Source organism: Chelon labrosus (genome assembly GCF_963514085.1).
Source record: "Chelon labrosus genome assembly, chromosome: 11".
NCBI lineage: Eukaryota > Metazoa > Chordata > Actinopteri > Mugiliformes > Mugilidae > Chelon > Chelon labrosus.
The window spans coordinates 19,189,600-19,209,642 of record NC_140344.1 but is presented as its reverse complement, the minus strand read 5'-3'; the positions used below and the strand labels follow the sequence as shown (position 1 = coordinate 19,209,642).

Below are 20,043 nucleotides of genomic sequence, written 5' to 3'. Positions count from 1 at the left end.
TAAATAACTTGTTGCCAGCTGAAAGATAATCGGCCATGCAGCAATTATTCAATAGGAGGCTCGTACCTATTTGCTTAGCCGAGTTAAATCCGGGTGGTGACTTTTTTTGGCCAGGCAGTGTATATTTCCTCTTAAAGGGGAACGACTGTTTTTTACAACCTGGACCTTATTTCTGGCATAAAATACAATTGTTTACTCGCCCATATATATTTTGTTATGATAAGCTAGTGCTATTCCCCGTCGAGTCCAGAGTTATCTTTTGTCATCATCCGGGTCTGTAGATTGACCTACTAACTTCTGACCTGGATGATGTCATCTCAGAGCCTCACGCACCCTTGGTCGGCTTGTTTACCTGTAATTTCCTACTGCTAGTTTTTTGCAACATGGCTAAATATTTTTCCGATTCTGAGGTTGTGGACGACGACTTTGTTTATGATGGATGTCCTTACCGTTTTGAGCCAGAGTGTACGGATGGTGAGCTTGTTGAAAGGAGGATGCGGAGGCAGAGAGAGGAACAGCTGGCCAACAACCGCTGCACGTCCGCGAATAGCCAACAGGTCTCCTGTCTCAATGGGGAATAGTACTAGCTTATCATAACACATTATTGGTGAAATGAACGAGTTTCGTGGTAGATAATGCGTTATTTAGAGGCTGCGTTTCGGTGCCCTCGTCAGTACGCAGCGCTCCACTGGAGCTAAATATTTTCTGAAGGACTCCAAATAACACCAAAGTTATATGGGTGAGTAAACGATCGTATTTTATGTCAGAAATAATAAAAACGGTAGTTCCCGTTTAACTTCAGGTCAGTCGGAGCTGATATCCTTCTTATTACAGTTAAGATATGGGAGAAACTGTGTTGTGCAAACAAAACAGCAACAGCTTTACAAGTGAACAGACTTCCGAAAAACATACGGCATGACCGATGAGTGAACCAGGGGGTGCATGGTGACAGTGCAGAAAATCTGCTTGTTGTTCATCAGCTGTAGCAGCGTTGGAGTTACGTAATAGCTTGCAGTGTATATTAGTGCACACTGTATCTCGGTCAAAGTTACAAAGGGAAGTCTTTAAAAGAGGGAGTCGGGACATTTTCTCCAGTGCTTCCTCGTTGCAGAAACCAGTAGTGTCGTAATCCACTCTGAGGCCACCATGAAGTCCTGTGAAAAGCAAACGCTTTTCTTTTTAGTGGCTTTTTGTGTTTTATTTGTCGGTGTCAGTGCAGAAGAAGGGAAAAAAAACATTTATATGCACATTTACATTGGCAACAACACTCATACATGATGAGACATGTAGACATGTAGATTTGACTGCACTGTTAATCTGAATAACACATCCGTCCTTTTTGCCTACTTTGAATATGTTTCAAATGTAGGTCAAGGAATCAGTGTTCTCATTCTGGCATTAATCTAGTTACCTCTTACCTACATATCACCGGTCCAAAGGTGTACTATAATAATGACTCATGCTGGTAAATTACTGCAATATAATGATGACTGTGTGTGGATATGATAAGATCAACCCTCGTTTTCATCTTCTAATTGTAGAAAATAGTTAAAAAATACAATTATACAAAACAAGGCAGCTTTTTTTTTAAGTTCAAATTTTTTGTTTCACGTCACACACGTATCTCAGTAAGCTACCAGTACATAACTTGTATGTCCATGTTTTTCCACTACAAACTTGATCCAACACATGCTCTGCATCAGTAATGAAATCAAATGACAATTCAAGAACAGAGGTAGGGGGAGGTTGGGCCTCTTTTTTTGGCGAGGAACACAAACATATGCCCGGTTTGTCTCTGAGTTAGAATCTGTAAATTGAGACATTGTAATGACCCATTCTTTGTGCTGCTTGCTTTGTTCAAACCATGTTCGCAAACCTTGAAGATATCAAATTTCAGTAATAAAGCAGAGAAACTGAGCAATTAGTCATAATTTAGAATGTCAAACCAGCTTTGCACTGCAAAACTTCAAATCAGAAATAACTGTTAAATGAAAGTTACACTACTAGTACACACCTCTGTCTGTGTAAACGTAAAGCTACAACCATGTGTTGCATAGTTGGAAGAATATGTGTCTGTTACTGATTATCATTGGGTAATTGAATTACTAACCAGTGATGTGATATATTATGATTCTGACTGAGTTCTGATACCCTGATAGCACCTGAGGTCCACACAAAGCTCGGGAGCCTGAGAGGTAAGTATGTGAGTGTAAAGGGGAAGGAGACTGGAGTCCATGCATTCCTGGGAGTGCCATTTGCAAAGCCACCCATTGGCCCTTCCCTGAGACTGGCTGCACCTCAGCCTGTAGAGGCATGGGAGGGAGTAAGAGATGCCACCCACCAGCCACCCATGTAGGTTTTTTTTTTTTGTATTCTACATTTGGAGGTTTTATGTCCAGCACCTAATGATCTACAAAAAATGATTTCCCAGGTGTATTCAAAATAAAACAATTATGGTGGATCTGCTTGATAAACTGGGTGGGTTGGTGGTTGACATGCCAGACATTTCAGAGGACTGTCTCTACCTCAACATCTACACGCCTGCAAAAAGAGCTCACGATGCCAAGCTCCCAGTAAGAACCCTTTGCTTCAGATTTGGAGTAATGCTGTAGTGATTTAGTTGTTCAGTAGTGATTAGTTTATTGTGTTAATTAAGATTATTAAGTTGTGTGTGTGTCTGTGTATGTTTGGGTCTGCGTTGTGGGAGGTTTGTGTTACATTTTGTTTGTATGAAAAGTGCCATACAAATAAAATCTGACTGATTGATTGAATTCTCTTACATGGTGAGCTCAGTTGGAAAGTTAAAATATCTTTGTTTTTATTTTACCAGGTCATGGTGTGGATCCATGGTGGGGGCTTTGTACTGGGCTCAGCTTCTGTCTATGATGGCTCTGCCCTGGCTGCTTACCAGGATGTGGCTGTGGTTCTGGTCCAGTACCGCTTGGGACTTCTGGGCTTTCTCAGGTAAACAGATGCAGGTTAACATACTGCGATGATTTTTTGTTGTACTTACTTTCTATTCTGTATCCTCTGGTGTAAATGTACCCTGTCAGACTGTAGCTTCATCTTCTATCCAGCACAGCAGATGAACACATGCCAGGGAACTTTGGCCTGCTGGACCAGGTACAAGCTCTGAGGTGGGTCCAGCAGCACATTCACAACTTTGGAGGAGACCCAGATTTAGTTACCATATTTGGAGAGTCTGCTGGTGGAGTGAGTGTATCCCTCATGGTAAGGATTGCTCTGCGGGGAAAGTACTTCAGACTTCTTTTTTTTGTTTTACAGATATGTTTTATGTTGTTTCTTTCTGATCAACAGCTTCTTTCTCCATTGTCCAATGGCCTGGTTCACCATGCCATTGCCGAGAGTGGCACAGCCTCTATGGACATGCTTTTACACGAAAATCCTCTTCCGTTCACACAGGTTAATTTTAGTTGTTTTGGTGTACACCTTTATCAAACAATATTTGTTTCTCTAAAAGGCTGAAACCCATCCATCACATCTGTCTTCAGGTGGTCGCAAATGTATCTGGCTGTAGCCTTGAGAGCACAAAGAGCATCGCTGATTGCATGAAAAGCCTTGATACTGAAACTATAGTGGCTACTGCACACTCCAGATAATGACTGGAAAACAGATTCATGCCATTGCTATGAGATCCCTTTACTCGTGCCGTCTCAACTTTTACTCAATTTATTCTCTCAAGGATGCAACACTGAGATTTCCCATAACTGTTGATGGACACTTCCTGAAAAAACCTGTGGACGAGCTGTTTGGTAAACACGAACTCCTCACTGTACCATTCATGACTGGCGTTAATAGCGATGAAGGGGGATGGCTACTAGCTAATGTAAGTGTCCATCAAAGTTTGGTATTGTTTTCCTTTTTTGCACATGTGAAATGTTAACTGCAGCTGCATCTGCCCTTAGTCCTTTAGTCCTCCAAACTGGACAGAAGGAGTAGATCGGGAACACGTCACAAACATGGTGTCAATATTCTACCCTGATGTAAGATAAGACACGGCATGATGTTGCAATATTACTGTTCCTCAACATGCTTAAGCATCTTTGACTGATGTGTCACTCACTTTCCCAAGCCTAAAGATGCCACCCTGAGGGATATGATGGTAGATGAGTATATTGGAAATGGTGACGATCGTGTGAAAAATAGAGATGGGTTGACAGAGCTGATTGGAGATGTCTTATTTAACATTCCAGCCATTAAAGCTGCTAATGCGCACAGAGGTACCTTTTATGCATGATTATGCACATTTTTTTAAAAACTCAGTATATAATATTTACTGTCATACACATTTATAAACAAATGTAACCCCCCCTCCTGTTTCGTATACTAGATGCAGGTGCTGCTGTATACCTGTACCATTATCAGTATTCTCCCAAGATCCTGCAGAGCAAAAGGCCCAGCTTTGTTGGGAGTGACCATGCAGATGAAATCTTTGCGGTGTTGGCAAAAACTATTTTTTGGTTAAGATTATTAACACATAGACAGCCCCATGAACGTCCCCAGCTGATTACTTACATTAACTAGACATTTTCCATAGACACAATCTATTAAAATGAGCACAACCCCCAACATAGGCAGCATAACTTTAAATATGTAAATACACTGTTAAAGTTGGAATAAAATATTTTTACCTCTTCTCATGAAATGATTGTAACAATTTGATTTATTTTTGAAGACTATAATTTCTCAAAAGTTTATTGATCAATCTCTTCCAAATATATCACAGTAAATATTAAACACCAAGTAACCTTTGCAACTGTGCATTCAGGCTTAAACAACAAACAGCAAGGAGTCCATGGCATCTGCTGAACCCCCTCTGCATCAAGATATTCTCTCACTGCAGCTGCCCTATTGCTCTTGTGTTGTCATCTTGCAGCCTAAAGTTGTTCCCATAGACCCTTATTGCATGTGGGAGGCAATAGTTCTCTAGGATGTCCCGGTACACGACGGCGTTGATGTTTCCATCCAGCAACAGCAATGGCATTTCTCCTCCGTAATGAATACTGGCTGAAACCATCACTGAGCTGCCACCTCCTTAAGTAGTTTCCTGGACGCAGTCATTGTGGAGGTTCTCTCACCACATAATCACCGCCACTTTGTCTTCCATCTAAACGGTCAAGGATATAGCACCTCTCATCCATAAAGACAAGTGCCCAAGCTGTAATCTTCTGCGCTCCATAGCCCAGCAGAGTCAAGCGACTCTGTGAACAGTTAGGTGAGGACACTTGGTCTTTTGTCTTGCACGGTAACCATGCTGATGCAATCTTAGATTTACAGTTTGGCAGGAACACAAAACTGTGTACACAATATGGTAGAATTTGCCTATTGTCTTTTTGCTTTTATATACACTGTGTTGGGCCTGGTACTAAGGCACTCAGTATTGGGGTTTGACTATCATGAATAATTAATAATTATCAAAAATAATTATTTATTATTAAATAATTGGATCTGAATTACTAGATCACCTCGGGGCACCACCCTTCTAGGAAGGGAAAAGATAGCCAATTAATCAAAACAGTCTCATAAATTATACTAAATTGTCAATTTGGAGTTCGGATTAATAATTAACTTAATAACTATAACCAAAATTACCATGTTAACAACTAGTTACAGTTGAAGGAATTTGGAGTTCTTGACAGTGTAGAGGTTGGCAACATTCACTCTTGTGCAATATTAAACAGACAGGTATGTTTAAAAGACATTTATTAACAAGAATAAAATTAAACATACAAGCTAACTACAGTGTACTCAATACAGATGTGTGTGTGTGTGTGTGTGTGTGTGTGAGCCAAAATGGCCGCTGGTTGTGGGTGTGCCAAGATGGCTGCCGGTTGTGGGCGTTCCAAGATGGCCACCGGTTGTGGGCGTGTCAAGATGGCCGCCGGTTGTGGGCGTGCCAAGATGGCCGCTGGGGCCTTGAGGTCTTGAACACAAAGGAAACAAGATGGCTGCTGAGTGGGGACACTCATGTGCCGTGTGCTGGCCAAATGCCTTGGTGGAATGTGATAAGAGAATGTGATAAGAGGTGCCAGGTTAGAGAAAGGATGGTTAGTTTAGCATGCAAGAGACCCTGAGTCTATGTGTTGCATAATCTAAACTAACATCAAATCACTAAACTAAACACTCAATAAAACAAATATCACATCAAATCAAAGTTTAAGTTCTATGCTTTGCTTAGCTTAACTAGGCCCAGGTCATACTACCAGATTTGGTGGAAAAGTCAATTTCTGGTGTGTTGCTCCTTTAGCTGGCAGTTCCTGATGGAAGGCCAAACTGGGAAAAGTTGTAGTCCTTGCTGTGTTTTCCTGATGGCAGACGTTGGAGGGAAACTGGCCGCTCCTTGAAGTCCTTTGAAGTGGCTTGTTAGCAGCTCGGTGCTAACTAGCCGTGTGGCTCCTGTTGTTTGGGAGTTTAGCCTGCAAACCTTCTGTTTGTTGGCTAAAAGACCTGGTGTAGATTCCTCAGCAGGATCTCGCTTCGCTGCTGTAAGGAGAACAGGCCTGGCACCCAGCTGCAGCCGAGCAGCTGGGGGGGGTCTCCACGTGGAGGTGTGGAGTTGTAGAGGGTAAGAGGATAAGAGAATAAGAGAGAGAACAAAGGCAAAACAGCGCATTTTATATGACCTGATGACCTCAGAGGTCACATGCCACTGTCAGCCAGTGAACTGCTTGGTCAGTTTCACACCTGGAGGATTGTGGGACTTCTGGTGCTTCCCTTTGTTTCCAAGACAAAGGCAGCCATGTGGTTAACTTGATTATGCGTGGTGAGCATCCATAGCTCAACACCAGGTTCAGATCCCAACAACTGCCTGGCCAAAAAAAAAAGGTCACACACTCTAATATTTCATTGGACCACGTTTAGCTTTGATTACATCATGCATTCGCTGTGGCATTGTTTCGATAAGCTTCTGCAATGTCACACAATTTATTTCCATCCAGTGCTGTATTAATTTGTCATCAAGGTCTTGTATTGATCATGGGAGAGTCTGACCACTGCGGAAAGCCTTCTCCAGCACATCCCAAAGATTCTCAGTGGAGTTAAGATCTGGACTCTGGTGGACAATCCACGTGTGAAAATGATGTCTCATGCTCCCTGAACCACTTTCACAATTGGAGTCTGATGAATCCTGGCATTGTCGTCTTGGAATATGCTTAAGCCGTCAGTGAAGAAAAAATCAATTGATGGAATAACCCTGGTCATTCAGAATATTCAGGTAGTCAGCTGACCTCATTCTTTGGGCACATAATGTTGCTGAACTTCGACCTGACCAACTGCAGCAACCCCAGATCATAGCACTGCCCCCACAGGCTTGTTCAGTAGGCACTAGGCATGATGTGTGCATCACTTCATCTGCGTCTCTTCTTACCCTGATGCACCCATCACTCTGGAACAGGGTAAATCTGGACTCATCAGACCACATGACCTTCCTCCATTGCCCCAGAGTCCAATCTTTATGCTCCCTTGCAAACTGAAGCCTTTTCTGGTTAACTTCACTGATTAGTGGTTTTCAAAATTCTACACAGCTGTTCAGTCCCAATCCCTTAACTTCCCTTCGTATTGCATGTGTGGAAACGCTCTTACTTTCACTATTTAACAACCCTGAGTTCTACTGTTGTTTTTCTTTGATCACAGTCAATCAGGATTATTTTCCGACCGCATTTCTTCCTCGAAGACGATGGTTCCCCACTATCCTTCCAGTTTTTAATAATTCGTTGGACAGTTCTTAACCCAGTTTTAGTAGTTTCTTCAATCCCCTTAGATGTTTTCTCTGCTTGATGCATACCAATGATTTGACCCTTCTCAAACAGACTAACATCTTTTCCATGACCATGGGATGTGTCTTTCAGCATGATTGTTTAAGAAATGAGAAGCTACTCATTGCATCAGTTGGGGTTAAATAACTTGTTGCCAACTGAAAGATAATCTGCCATGCAATAATTATCCAATAGGAGGCTCGCACCTATTTGCTTAGTTAAATCCATGTGGCAACTTTTTTTGGCCAGGCAGTGTGTATTTCCTCTTAAAGGGGAACTACTGCTTGTTTACTCACCCATATTAGGTGTTATTTGGAGTCCTTTGGAAGATAGCTCAGTAGAGTGCTGCATATATCCATAGAGGGTGACCGGGAAACCTAAATGAGGCCTCTAAATAACGCCTTATCTGCCGCGAAACTTGTTCATTTCACCAATATTTTGTTATGATAAACTAGTGCTATTCCACGTTGAGTCCATAGTTAGCTGTTATCATCATCTGGGGTCTGTAGATTGACCTACTAACTTCTGACCTGGGTGATGTCATCTCAGAGCCTCACGCACCCGCGAAGGTCGGCTTGTTTACCTATAATTTGCTACTGCTAGTTTTTTTGCAACATGGCCGAATAGTTTTCCGATTCTGAGTTGTGGACGACGACTTTATTTATGATGGACGTCCTTACCGTTTTGAGCCAGAGTATACGGCCGTATGAGCCAGAGTATACAGATGATGAGCTCGTTGAAAGGAGGATGCGGAGGCAGAGAGATGATCAGCTTGCCAACGAACAACAACCCGCTGCACGTCCGCGAATAGACAATAGGTAGCTCCGGTCTGAACGGGGAATACAGCTATTACATTATTGGTGAAATGAACGAGTTTCGCAGTAGATAATGCGTTATGTAGAGACTGCGTTTCAGTGCCCCAGTCACTCGACTATATGGATATACCCGGCGTTCCACTGGAGCTAAACAGCTTCTGAAGGACTCCAAATAACACCAAAGGATATGGGTGAGTAAACGATCGCATTTTATGTCAGAAATAACAAAGGAGTTCCCGTTTAAGGCGGAGCTCATTTCCTTCTTATACAGTTCCCAAGAGAAACTGTGTTGTGCAAACAAAACAGCAACAGCTTTACAAGCATGAACACACTTCGGAAAAGTATATGAAATGACCGATGAGTGAACCGGGGGTGGTAACAGTGCAGGAAATCTGCTTGTTGTTCATCAGCTGTTGCAGTGTCGGAGTTACGTCATAGCTTGCAGTGTATATTAGTGCACCCCCGCCGTATCTCGGTCAAAGTTACAAAAGGAAGTCTTTAAAAGAGGGAGTCCGGACATTTTCTCCAGTGCTTCCTCGTTGCAGAAACCAAAGGTGTCGTAATCCACTCTGAGGCCACCATGAAGTCCTGTGAAAAGCAAACATTTTTCTTTTTAGTGGCTTTTTGTGTCTTATTTCTCGGTGTCAGTGCAGACCTACAAGGTAAGTAGGAGGGAAAAAAACATTTCTTTGCACAGTTAACATTGGCAACAACACTCATATTAGACATGATGAGACATGGAGACATCTAGATTTGACTGCACTGTTAATCTGAATAACACATCCGTCTTTTTTGCCTACTCTGAATATGTATTAAGTGTAGGTCAAGGAATCTGTGTTCTCATTCTGGCATTAATCTAGCTACCTCTTACCTGGATATCACTGGTCCAAAGGTGAACTATAATTATGACTCATGCTCGTAAATTGACAAGACCAATCCTCATTTTCAAAAATAAAGTGTAGACAATAGTTAAAAATAGAATTATACAAAACAGGGCAGTTTTTTTTAAGTAGACAGCTTGTTCAAATCCTTTGTTTCACGTTAAAATAATAACACAATCAAAATGTGTGCAATTATCATTCAGTGCATTAGTTCGCTAACTTCAAACACGTTGTACCTCAGTAAGCTCCCAGTACACAAGTTGTATGTCCATATTTTTCCACTACAAACTCGATCCAACTCATGCTCTGCATCAATTGATAATTCAAGAACAGAGGTAGGGGGACGTTGGGCCTCTTTTTTGGCGAGGAGCACAAACATATGCCCTGTTTAGAATCTGTAATTTTAGACATTATAACGACCCATTCTTTGTGCCTCTTGCTTTGTTCAACCAGCGTTCACAAACCTTGATACTAAACGATATCAAATTTCAGTAATAAAGCAGAGAAAATGAGCAATTCCTCACAATTTAGAATATCATACCAGCTTTGCACTGCAAACATTACTGTTATTGAATGGAAACTAACGCTAACACAGCTGCACACACCTCTGTCTGTGTAAACGTAAAGCTACAACCACGTGTTGCATAGTTGGAAGAATATGTGTCTGTTACTGACTTTCATTGGGTAATTGAATTACTAACCAGTGATGTGATATATTATGATTCTGACTGAGTTATGATATCCTGATAGCACCTGAGGTCCACACAAAGCTCGGGAGCCTGAGAGGTGAGTATGTGAGTGTAAAGGGGAAGGAGACTGGAGTCCATGCATTCCTGGGAGTGCCATTTGCAAAGCCACCTGTTGGCCCTTCCCTGAGACTGACGGCACCTCAGCCTGTAGAGGCATGGGAGGGAGTAAGAGATGCCACCCACCAGCCACCCATGTAGGGTTTTTTTTTTTTGGTTTTTTTTTAATTTTTGTATTCTTCATTTAGAGGTTTTATGTCCAGTACCTATTAATCTAAAAAAATAAATAAATGATTTCCCAGGTGCATTCAAAATAAAAAACTTATGCTGGATCTGCTTGATAAAGCAGGCTTGGTGGCTGACATGCCAGACATTTCAGAAGACTGTCTCTACCTCAACATCTACACGCCGGCAAAGAGAGCTCATGATGCCAAGCTCCCAGTAAGAACCCTTTGCTTCAGATTTGGAGTAATGCTGTAGTGATTTAGTTGTTTAGTAGTGATTAGTTTATTGTGTTAATTCTCTTACATGGTGAGCTCAGTTGGAAAGTTAAAATGTCCTTTGTTTTTATTTTACCAGGTCATGGTGTGGATCCATGGTGGGAGCTTTATTCTAGGCTCAGCTTCTATCTATGATGGCTCTGCCCTGGCTGCTTACCAGGATGTGGTTGTAGTTCTGGTCCAGTATCGCTTGGGACTTCTGGGCTTTCTCAGGTAAACAGATGCAGGTTAACATACTGGAACTATTTTTTATTGTACTTCTTTTCTGTTCTGTATCCTATGGTGTAAATGTACCCTGTCAGACTTTAGCTTCATCTTCTATCCAGCACTGCAGATGAACACATGCCAGGGAACTTTGGCCTGCTGGACCAGGTACAAGCTCTGAGGTGGGTCCAGCAGCACATTCACAACTTTGGAGGAGACCCAGATTTAGTTACCATATTTGGAGAGTCTGCTGGTGGAGTGAGTGTATCCCTCATGGTAAGGATTGCTCTTCCGGGAAAGTACTTCAAACTTAATTTTTGTTTTACAGATATGTTTTATGTTGCGTTTCTTTCTGATCAACAGCTTCTTTCTCCATTGTCCAGTGGCCTGTTCCACCATGCCATTGCCGAGAGTGGCACAGCTTCTTTGGACATGCTTTTTGACGATAATCCTCTTCCATCAACACAGGTTAATTTTCAAAGTTGTTTTGGTGTACACCTTTATCAAACAACATTTGTTTTTCTAAAAGTCTGAAACCCATCCCTCACATCTGTCTTCAGGTGGTCGCAAATATATCTGACTGTAGCCTTGAGAGCACAAAGAGCATCGCTGATTGCATGAAAAGCCTTGGTATTGAAACTATAGTGGCTATTGGGCAGGTGAGATAATGATTGTAAAACAGATTCATGCTGTTGCTATGAGATCCCTTTACCTGTGCTGTCTCTTTTACGCATTTAATTCTCTCAAGGATGCAACACTGAGATTTCCCATAACTGTTGATGGACACTTCCTGAAAAAACCTGTGGACGAGCTGTTCCGTAAACATGAACTCCTCACTGTACCATTCATGACTGGCGTTAATAGCGATGAAGGGGGATGGCTACTAGCTGATGTAAGTGCTCATCAAAGTTTCTAATTAATTTCCTTTTTGTGCATACGTGAAATGTTAACTGCAGCTGCATCTGTCCTTAGGCCCTTGGTCCTCCAAACTGGACAGAAGGAATAGATCAGGAACACGTCACAAACACGCTGTCAATGTTCTACCCTGATGTAAGATAAGACACGGCATGATGTTGCAATATTACTTTTCCTCAACATGCTTAAGCATCTTTGACTGATGTGTCACTCACTTTCCCAAGCCTAAAGATGCCACCCTGAGGGATATGATGGTAGATGAATATACTGGAAATGGTGACGATCGTGTGAAAAATAGAGATGGGTTTACAGAGTTGCTTGGAGATGTCTTTTTTAACATTCCAGCCATTAAAACTGCTAATGCCCACAGAGGTACCTTTTATGCATGATTATGCACATTTATTTAAAAATCAGTATATAATATTTATTGTCACACACAATGTAACTCCCCTGTTTCGTATACTAGATGCAGGTGCAGCTGTATACCTGTACCATTATCAGTATCCTCCCAAGATCCTGCAGAACAAAAGGCCCAGCTTTGTTGGGAGTGACCATGGAGATGAAGTCTTTGCAGTGTTAGGATTTTGCTTCATGACTACCCATGTCAAATTGTCTGGTAAGTGCAATATAGACCAATCACATATTTGGATTGTCTTTGTGTTTTGTTGAGTGCAAAATGTTTTACGAGATGATTATCATTTCAGATCCATGCCCTGAAGAGGAGGAACAGTTTAGCAGAACCATGATGAGCTACTGGGGAAACTTTGCTCGCAAAGGGTAGGAATTACCACCTAATTATAAGTTAGTGTACATGAAGATACCAGAAATGTGTCCGTACAGTGACTTGTGTGTGTGTATGTGTGTGTGTTTAGTTCTCCTAATGGGAACGGACTCGTCCATTGGCCAAAGTATGGAGCCGAAGAGAAGTACCTGGCAATCGATTTAAAGGCGCAGGTTGTTAGTCAGCATCTGAAGAAGGAGCGGTTTGTCTTTCTGACTCAGACCATCCCAGAGAAGAGAAAACAACTAAAGGAAGATGTGGAGCACGTCGAGCTGTAGACCAGTGACACCCAACACAATTCATTTACAAAAAGTGTAAAACCTGTGTTTCTTTACACACTTCAGGTGGAAAATGGTAAAAAAAACGATGATCACCATGAGAGTTGATGATTTACATGAAAATAATTATTGTTTTTATCACAAGTTTTCTGAAAGTTTATGTTTAAGAATGAGAATGGCGATATTAACTGTTTAAATGTGCACCATTAGCATTTCTGAACACAGGATAAAATTCAAAATTCCAGTTTCGCTTTGTTATTACGTGTTTTTTACGGAAGAGATTTGGGATATCTTGTTCTTTCACTCCATAAATCAGAAAACACCAGCAACAACACACTTTCAACATGTTATTTAGGAATAAAATGTTATTTAAATCAAGCCATGAAAGACGAGTACTGTATGAATAACCCCTTCTGTAAAAATCTTCCAGCTATACATGGTAATAAACCCAGAAAGTTTTGGTGTATGTAACAGCTACTGAAGTGGAGATTTCTGGCTCAGTGTATGAAGAAAAAAAGCTCTTTGAAGACATAATTTCTAAAGGGAAAAACTATTTTTTGGTTAAGATTTTTAACACTTAGACAGCCCCATGAACGTCCCCAGCTGATTACTTACATTAAGATAATACTTTTTGTACTGTAAGTTTTATAAATGTTTAAACATGCAAATGAGGTATTATCTAATGAAATAAGTTCTAGTTTAGAGATATTTCCCATAGACACAATCCAGTAAAATGAGCACACCTCCAACATAGGCAGCATAGCTTTAAATATGTAAATACACTGTTAAAGTTGGAATAAAATATCTTTTACCTCTTCTCATGAAATGATTGCATGTGTGGAAATGCTCTTACTTTCACTATTAAACAGCCCTGAGTTCTACTGTTGTTTTTCTTTGATCACAGTCAATCAGGATTATTTTCCGACCACATTTCTTCCTCGAAGACGATGGTTCCCCACTATCCTTCCAGTTTTTAATAATTCGTTGGACAGCTATTAACCCAGTTTTAGTAGTTTCTTCAATCCCCTTAGATGTTTTCTCTGCTTGATGCATACCAATGATTTGACCCTTCTCAAACAGACTAACATCTTTTCCATGACCATGGGATGTGTCTTTCAGCATGACTGTTTAAGAAATGAGAAGCTACTCATTGCATCAGTTGGGGTTAAATAACTTGTTGCCGGCTGATAGATAATCAGCCATGCAATAATTATTCAATAGGAGGCTTGTACCTATTTGCTTAGTTAAATCCATGTGGCGACTTTTTTTGGCCAGGCACTGTATATTTCCTCTTAAAGGGGAACTACTGTTTTTTACAACCTGGATCTTATTTCTGGCATAAAATACGATCGTTTACTCGCCCATATTAGGTGTTATTTGGAGTCCTTTGGAAGATAGCTCAGTAGAGTGCTGCTTATCCATAGTGGGTGACTGGGAAACCTAAATGAGGCCTCTAAATAACGCCTTATATCCCTCGAAACTTGTTCATTTCACCAATATTTTGTTATGATAAACTAGTGCTATTCCCCATTGAGTCCATAGTTAGCTGTTGTCATCATCGCGGATCTGTAGATTGACCTACTAACTTCTGACTTGGATGATGTCATCTCAGAGCCTCACGCACCCTCAAAAGTCGGCTTATGTTTACCTGTAACTTCCTACTGCTAGTTTTTCGCAACATGTCTGAATATTTTTCCGATTCTGAGGTTGTGGACGACGACTTTGTTTATGATGGATGTCCTTACCGTTTTGAGCCAGAGTATATGGATGAGGAGCTCGTTGTTGAAAGGAGGATGCGGAGGCAGAGAGAGGAACAGCGAATAGACAACAGGTAACTCTGGTCTCAACGGGGAATAGCACTAGCTTATCATAACACATTATTGGTGAAATGAACGAGTTTCGCGGAAGATAATGCGTTATTTAGAGGATGCGTTTCGGTGCCCCAGTCACTCCCACTATATGAATATACGTGGCGTTCCACTGGATCTAAATAGCTTCTGAAGGACTCCAAATAACACCAAAGTTATATGGGTGAGTAAACGATCACATTTTATGTCAGAAATAACAAAAACAGTAGTTCCCGTTTAACTTCAGGTCAGGCAGAGCTCATTCTTATCCAGTTCAAGATACTATGGGAGAAACTGTGTTGTGCAAACAAAACAGCAACAGCTTTACAAGCATGAACAGACTTCGGAAAAACATATGACATGACCGATGAGTGAACCAGGGGGTGGTGACAGTGCAGGAAATCTGCTTGTTGTTCATCAGCTGTTGCAGTGTCGAAGTTACGTAATAGCTTGCAGTGTATATCAGTGCACCCCCACCGTATCTCGGTCAAAGTTACAAAGGGAAGAGTGAGTCGGGACATTTTCTTCAGTGCGTCCTCGTTGCAGAAACCAGTAGTGTCGTAATCCACTCTGAGGCCACCATGAAGTCCGGGGAAAAGCAAACGCTTTTCTTTTTAGTGGCTTTTTGTGTCTTATTTCTCGGTGTCAGTGCAGACCTACAAGGTAAGTAAGAGGAAAAAAACATTTCTGTGCACATTTAACACTGACAACAACACTCATATTAGACATAACGAGACATGTAGACATGTAGATTTGACTGTACTGTTAATCTGAATAACACATGCGTCCTTTTTGCCTACTCTGAATATGTTTCAAGTGTAGGTCAAGGAATTAGTGTTCTCATTCTGGCATTAATCTAGCTACCTCTTACCTACATATCACCAGTCCAAAGGTGAACTATAGTAATAACTCATACTGGTAAATTGACAAGACCAACCTTCATTTTCAAAAATAAAGTGGAGACAATAGTTAAAAATAGAATTATACAAAACAGGGCAGCTTTTTTTAAGTAGACAGCTTGTTCAAATCCTTTGTTTCACGTTAAAATAATAACACAATCAAAATGTGTGCAATTATCATTCAGTGCATTAGTTCGCTAACTTCAAACACGTTGTACCTCAGTAAGCTCCCAGTACACAAGTTGTATGTCCATATTTTTCCACTACAAACTCGATCCAACTCATGCTCTGCATCAATTGATAATTCAAGAACAGAGGTAGGGGGACGTTGGGCCTCTTTTTTGGCGAGGAGCACAAACATATGCCCTGTTTAGAATCTGTAATTTTAGACATTATAACGACCCATTCTTTGTGCCTCTTGCTTTGTTCAACCAGCGTTCACAAACCTTGATACTAAACGATATCAAATTTCAGTAATAAAGCAGAGAAAATGAGCAATTCCTCACAATTTAGAATATCATACCAGCTTTGCACTGCAAACATTACTGTTATTGAATGGAAACTAACGCTAACACAGCTGCACACACCTCTGTCTGTGTAAACGTAAAGCTACAACCACGTGTTGCATAGTTGGAAGAATATGTGTCTGTTACTGACTTTCATTGGGTAATTGAATTACTAACCAGTGATGTGATATATTATGATTCTGACTGAGTTATGATATCCTGATAGCACCTGAGGTCCACACAAAGCTCGGGAGCCTGAGAGGTGAGTATGTGAGTGTAAAGGGGAAGGAGACTGGAGTCCATGCATTCCTGGGAGTGCCATTTGCAAAGCCACCTGTTGGCCCTTCCCTGAGACTGACGGCACCTCAGCCTGTAGAGGCATGGGAGGGAGTAAGAGATGCCACCCACCAGCCACCCATGTAGGTTTTTATTTATTTATTTATTTTTTTTAATTTTTGTAGTCTACATTTAGAGGTTTTATGTCCAGTACCTATTAATCTAAAAAAATAAATAAATGATTTCCCAGGTGCATTCAAAATAAAAAACTTTTGCTGGATCTGCTTGATAAAGCAGGCTTGGTGGCTGACATGCCAGACATTTCAGAAGACTGTCTCTACCTCAACATCTACACGCCGGCAAAGAGAGCTCATGATGCCAAGCTTCCAGTAAGAACCCTTTGCTTCAGATTTGGAGTAATGCTGTAGTGATTTAGTTGTTTAGTAGTGATTAGTTTATTGTGTTAATTCTCTTACATGGTGAGCTCAGTTGGAAAGTTAAAATGTCCTTTGTTTTTATTTTACCAGGTCATGGTGTGGATCCATGGTGGGGGCTTTGTACTGGGCTCAGCTTCTGTCTATGATTGCTCTGCCCTGGCTGCTTACCAGGATGTGGTTGTAGTTCTGGTCCAGTATCGCTTGGGACTTCTGGGCTTTCTCAGGTAAACAGATGCAGGTTAACATACTGGAACTATTTTTTATTGTACTTCTTTTCTATTCTGTATCCTCTGGTGTAAATGTACCCTGTCAGACTGTAGCTTCATCTTCTATCCAGCACAGCAGATGAACACATGCCAGGGAACTTTGGCCTGCTGGACCAGGTACAAGCTCTGAGGTGGGTCCAGCAGCACATTCACAACTTTGGAGGAGACCCAGATTTAGTTACCATATTTGGAGAGTCTGCTGGTGGAGTGAGTGTATCCCTCATGGTAAGGATTGCTCTTCGGGGGAAAGTGCTTAATACTACATTTTTGTTTTACAGATATGTTTTATGTTGTGTTTCTTTCTGATCAACAGCTTCTTTCTCCATTGTCCAATGGCCTGGTTCACCATGCCATTGCCGAGAGTGGCACAGCTTCTTTGGACATACTTTCAGACGATAATCCTCTTCCATCAACACAGGTTAATTTTCAAAGTTTTTTTGGTGTACACCTTTATCAAACAACATTTGTTGTTCTAAAAGACTGAAATCCATCCCTCACATCTGTCTTCAGGTGGTCGCAAATGTATCTGACTGTAGCCTTGAGAGCACAAAGAGCATCGCTGATTGCATGAAAAGCCTTGATATTGAAACTATAGTGGCTATTGGGCAGGTGAGATAATGATTGTAAAACAGATTCATGCCATTACTATGAGATCCCTTTACCCGTGCTGTCTCAACTTTTACACATTTTGTTCTCTCAAGAATGAAAGACTGAGATTTCCAATAACTGTTGATGGACACTTCCTGAAAAAACCTGTGGACGAGCTGTTCCGTAAACACGAACTCCTCACTGTACCATTCATGACTGGCGTTAATAGCGATGAAGGGGGATGGCTACTAGCTGATGTAAGTGTCCATCAAAGTTTCTAATTAATTTCCTTTTTGTGCATACATGAAATGTTAACTGCAGCTGCATCTGTCCTTAGGCCTTTGGTCCTCCAAACTGGACAGAAGGAGTAGATCGGGAACACGTCACAAACATGCTGTCAATATTCTACCCTGATGTACGATAAGACACGGCGTGATGTTGCAATATTACTGTTCCTCAACATGCTTAAGCATCTTTGACTGATGTGTCACTCACTTTCCCAAGCCTAAAGATGCCACCCTGAGGGATATGATGGTAGATGAGTATATTGGAAATGGTGACGATCGTGTGAAAAATAGAGAGGGGTTTACGGAGTTGCTTGGAGATGTCTTATTTAACATTCCGGCCGTTAAAGCTGCTAATGCGCACAGAGGTACCTTTTATGCATGATTATGCAAATTTATTTAAAAATCAATATATAATATTTACTGTCACACACAATGTAACTCCCCTGTTTCGTATACTAGATGCAGGTGCAGCTGTATACCTGTACCATTATCAGTATCCTCCCAAGATCCTGCAGAACAAAAGGCCCAGCTTTGTTGGGAGTGACCATGGAGATGAAATCTTTGCAGTGTTAGGATTTTGCTTCACGACTACCCATGTCAAATTGTCTGGTAAGTGCAATATAGACCAATCACATATTTGGATTGTCTTTGTGTTTTGTGGAGTGCAAAATGTTTTACAAGATGATTATCATTTCAGAGCCATGCCCTGAAGAGGAGGAACAGTTTAGCAGAACCCTGATGAGCTACTGGGGAAACTTTGCTCGCAAAGGGTAGGAATAACCACCTTATTATAAGTTATAGTGTATATGAAGATACCAGAAATGTGTCCGTACAGTGACTTGTGTGTGTGTATGTGTGTGTGTTTAGTTCTCCTAATGGGAACGGACTCGTCCGTTGGCCAAAGTATGGAGCCGAAGAGAAGTACCTGGCAATCGATTTAAAGGCGCAGGTTGTTGGTCAACATCTGAAGAAGGAGCAGTTTGTCTTTCTGACTCAGACCATCCCAGAGAAGAGGAAACAACCAAAGGAGGATGTGGAGCATGTCGAGCTGTAGACCAGTGACACCCAACACAATTAATTTACAAAAAGTGTAAAACATGTGTTTCTTTACACACTTTAGGTGGAAAATGGTAAAAAACGATGATCACCATGAGAGTTGATGATTTACATGAAGATAATTATTGTTTTTATCACAAGTTTTCTGAAAGTTTATGTTTAAGAATGAGAATGGCGATATTAACTGTTTAAATGTGCACCATTAGCATTTCTGAACACAGGATAAAATTCAAAATTCCAGTTTCGCTTTGTTATTACGTGGTTTTTACGGAAGAGATTTGGGATATCTTGTTCTTTCACTCCATAAATCAGAAAACACCGGCAACAACACACTTTCAACATGTTATTTAGGAATAAAATGTTATTTAAATCAAGCCATGAAAGACGAGTACTGTATGAATAATCCCTTCTGTAAAAATCTTCCAGCTATAGATGGTAATAAACCCAGAAAGTTTTGGTGTATGTAACAGCTACTGAAGTGGAGATTTCTGGCTCAGTGTATGAGGAAAAAAGCTCTTTGAAGACATATATGTAAGAAAATTCCTAAATTTCTAATGGGAAAAACAATTTTTTTGGTTAAGTTTTTTAACACATAGCCCAGAAAGTCCCCAGCTGATTACTTACTTTAAGATAATACTTTTTGTACTGTAAGTTTTATAAATGTTTAAATATTCAAATGAGGTATTATCTAATGAAATAAGTTCTAGTTTAGAGATATTTCCCATAGACGCAATCTAGTAAAATGAACACACCCCCAACATAGGCAGCATAGCTTTTAATATGTAAATACACTGTTAAAGTTGGACTAAATATTTTTTACTTCTTCTCATGAAATGATTGTGACAATTTGATTTATTCTTGAAGACTATAATTTCTCAAAACTTTGTTGATCAATGTCTTCCAAATATATCACAGTGAAAATTAAACACCAAGTAACCTTTGCAAACTGTGCATTCAGGCTTAAACAACAAACAGCAAGCAGGCCA

General features: G+C 40.8%; 3 protein-coding genes across 3 annotated transcripts; all 3 read left to right on the top strand.

The window, feature by feature from the left end:
• Positions 1 to 607: 607 nt before the first annotated feature.
• Positions 608 to 4,951, top strand: LOC311496226 (fatty acyl-CoA hydrolase precursor, medium chain-like; the record flags this gene model as incomplete). Its single annotated transcript, XM_084555988.1, has 12 exons — positions 608 to 1,213; positions 2,160 to 2,352; positions 2,432 to 2,573; positions 2,831 to 2,964; positions 3,078 to 3,231; positions 3,319 to 3,423; positions 3,513 to 3,596; positions 3,704 to 3,847; positions 3,927 to 4,004; positions 4,094 to 4,241; positions 4,352 to 4,464; positions 4,898 to 4,951. The coding sequence occupies exons 1-12, from the start codon at positions 1,147 to 1,149 to the stop codon at positions 4,949 to 4,951; spliced, it is 1,416 nt and encodes a 471-aa protein (XP_084412114.1). The 5' UTR covers positions 608 to 1,146.
• A 5,380-nt stretch (positions 4,952 to 10,331) lies between these two features.
• Positions 10,332 to 12,991, top strand: LOC311496117 (liver carboxylesterase-like). The gene is made up of 11 exons (XM_084555871.1): positions 10,332 to 10,658; positions 10,797 to 10,930; positions 11,044 to 11,197; positions 11,285 to 11,389; positions 11,482 to 11,580; positions 11,670 to 11,813; positions 11,894 to 11,971; positions 12,061 to 12,208; positions 12,303 to 12,452; positions 12,541 to 12,613; positions 12,709 to 12,991. Exons 1-11 carry the CDS (start codon positions 10,542 to 10,544, stop codon positions 12,893 to 12,895), a joined length of 1,389 nt encoding a protein of 462 aa, XP_084411997.1. The 5' UTR covers positions 10,332 to 10,541; the 3' UTR covers positions 12,896 to 12,991.
• Positions 12,992 to 15,100: 2,109 nt separating this feature from the next.
• LOC311496115 (fatty acyl-CoA hydrolase precursor, medium chain-like) lies at positions 15,101 to 19,556 on the top strand. The gene is made up of 13 exons (XM_084555869.1): positions 15,101 to 15,405; positions 16,374 to 16,566; positions 16,674 to 16,812; positions 16,951 to 17,084; positions 17,198 to 17,351; positions 17,440 to 17,544; positions 17,637 to 17,735; positions 17,828 to 17,971; positions 18,052 to 18,129; positions 18,219 to 18,366; positions 18,461 to 18,610; positions 18,699 to 18,771; positions 18,869 to 19,556. The coding sequence occupies exons 1-13, from the start codon at positions 15,324 to 15,326 to the stop codon at positions 19,053 to 19,055; spliced, it is 1,686 nt and encodes a 561-aa protein (XP_084411995.1). The 5' UTR covers positions 15,101 to 15,323; the 3' UTR covers positions 19,056 to 19,556.
• Positions 19,557 to 20,043: the final 487 nt, after the last annotated feature.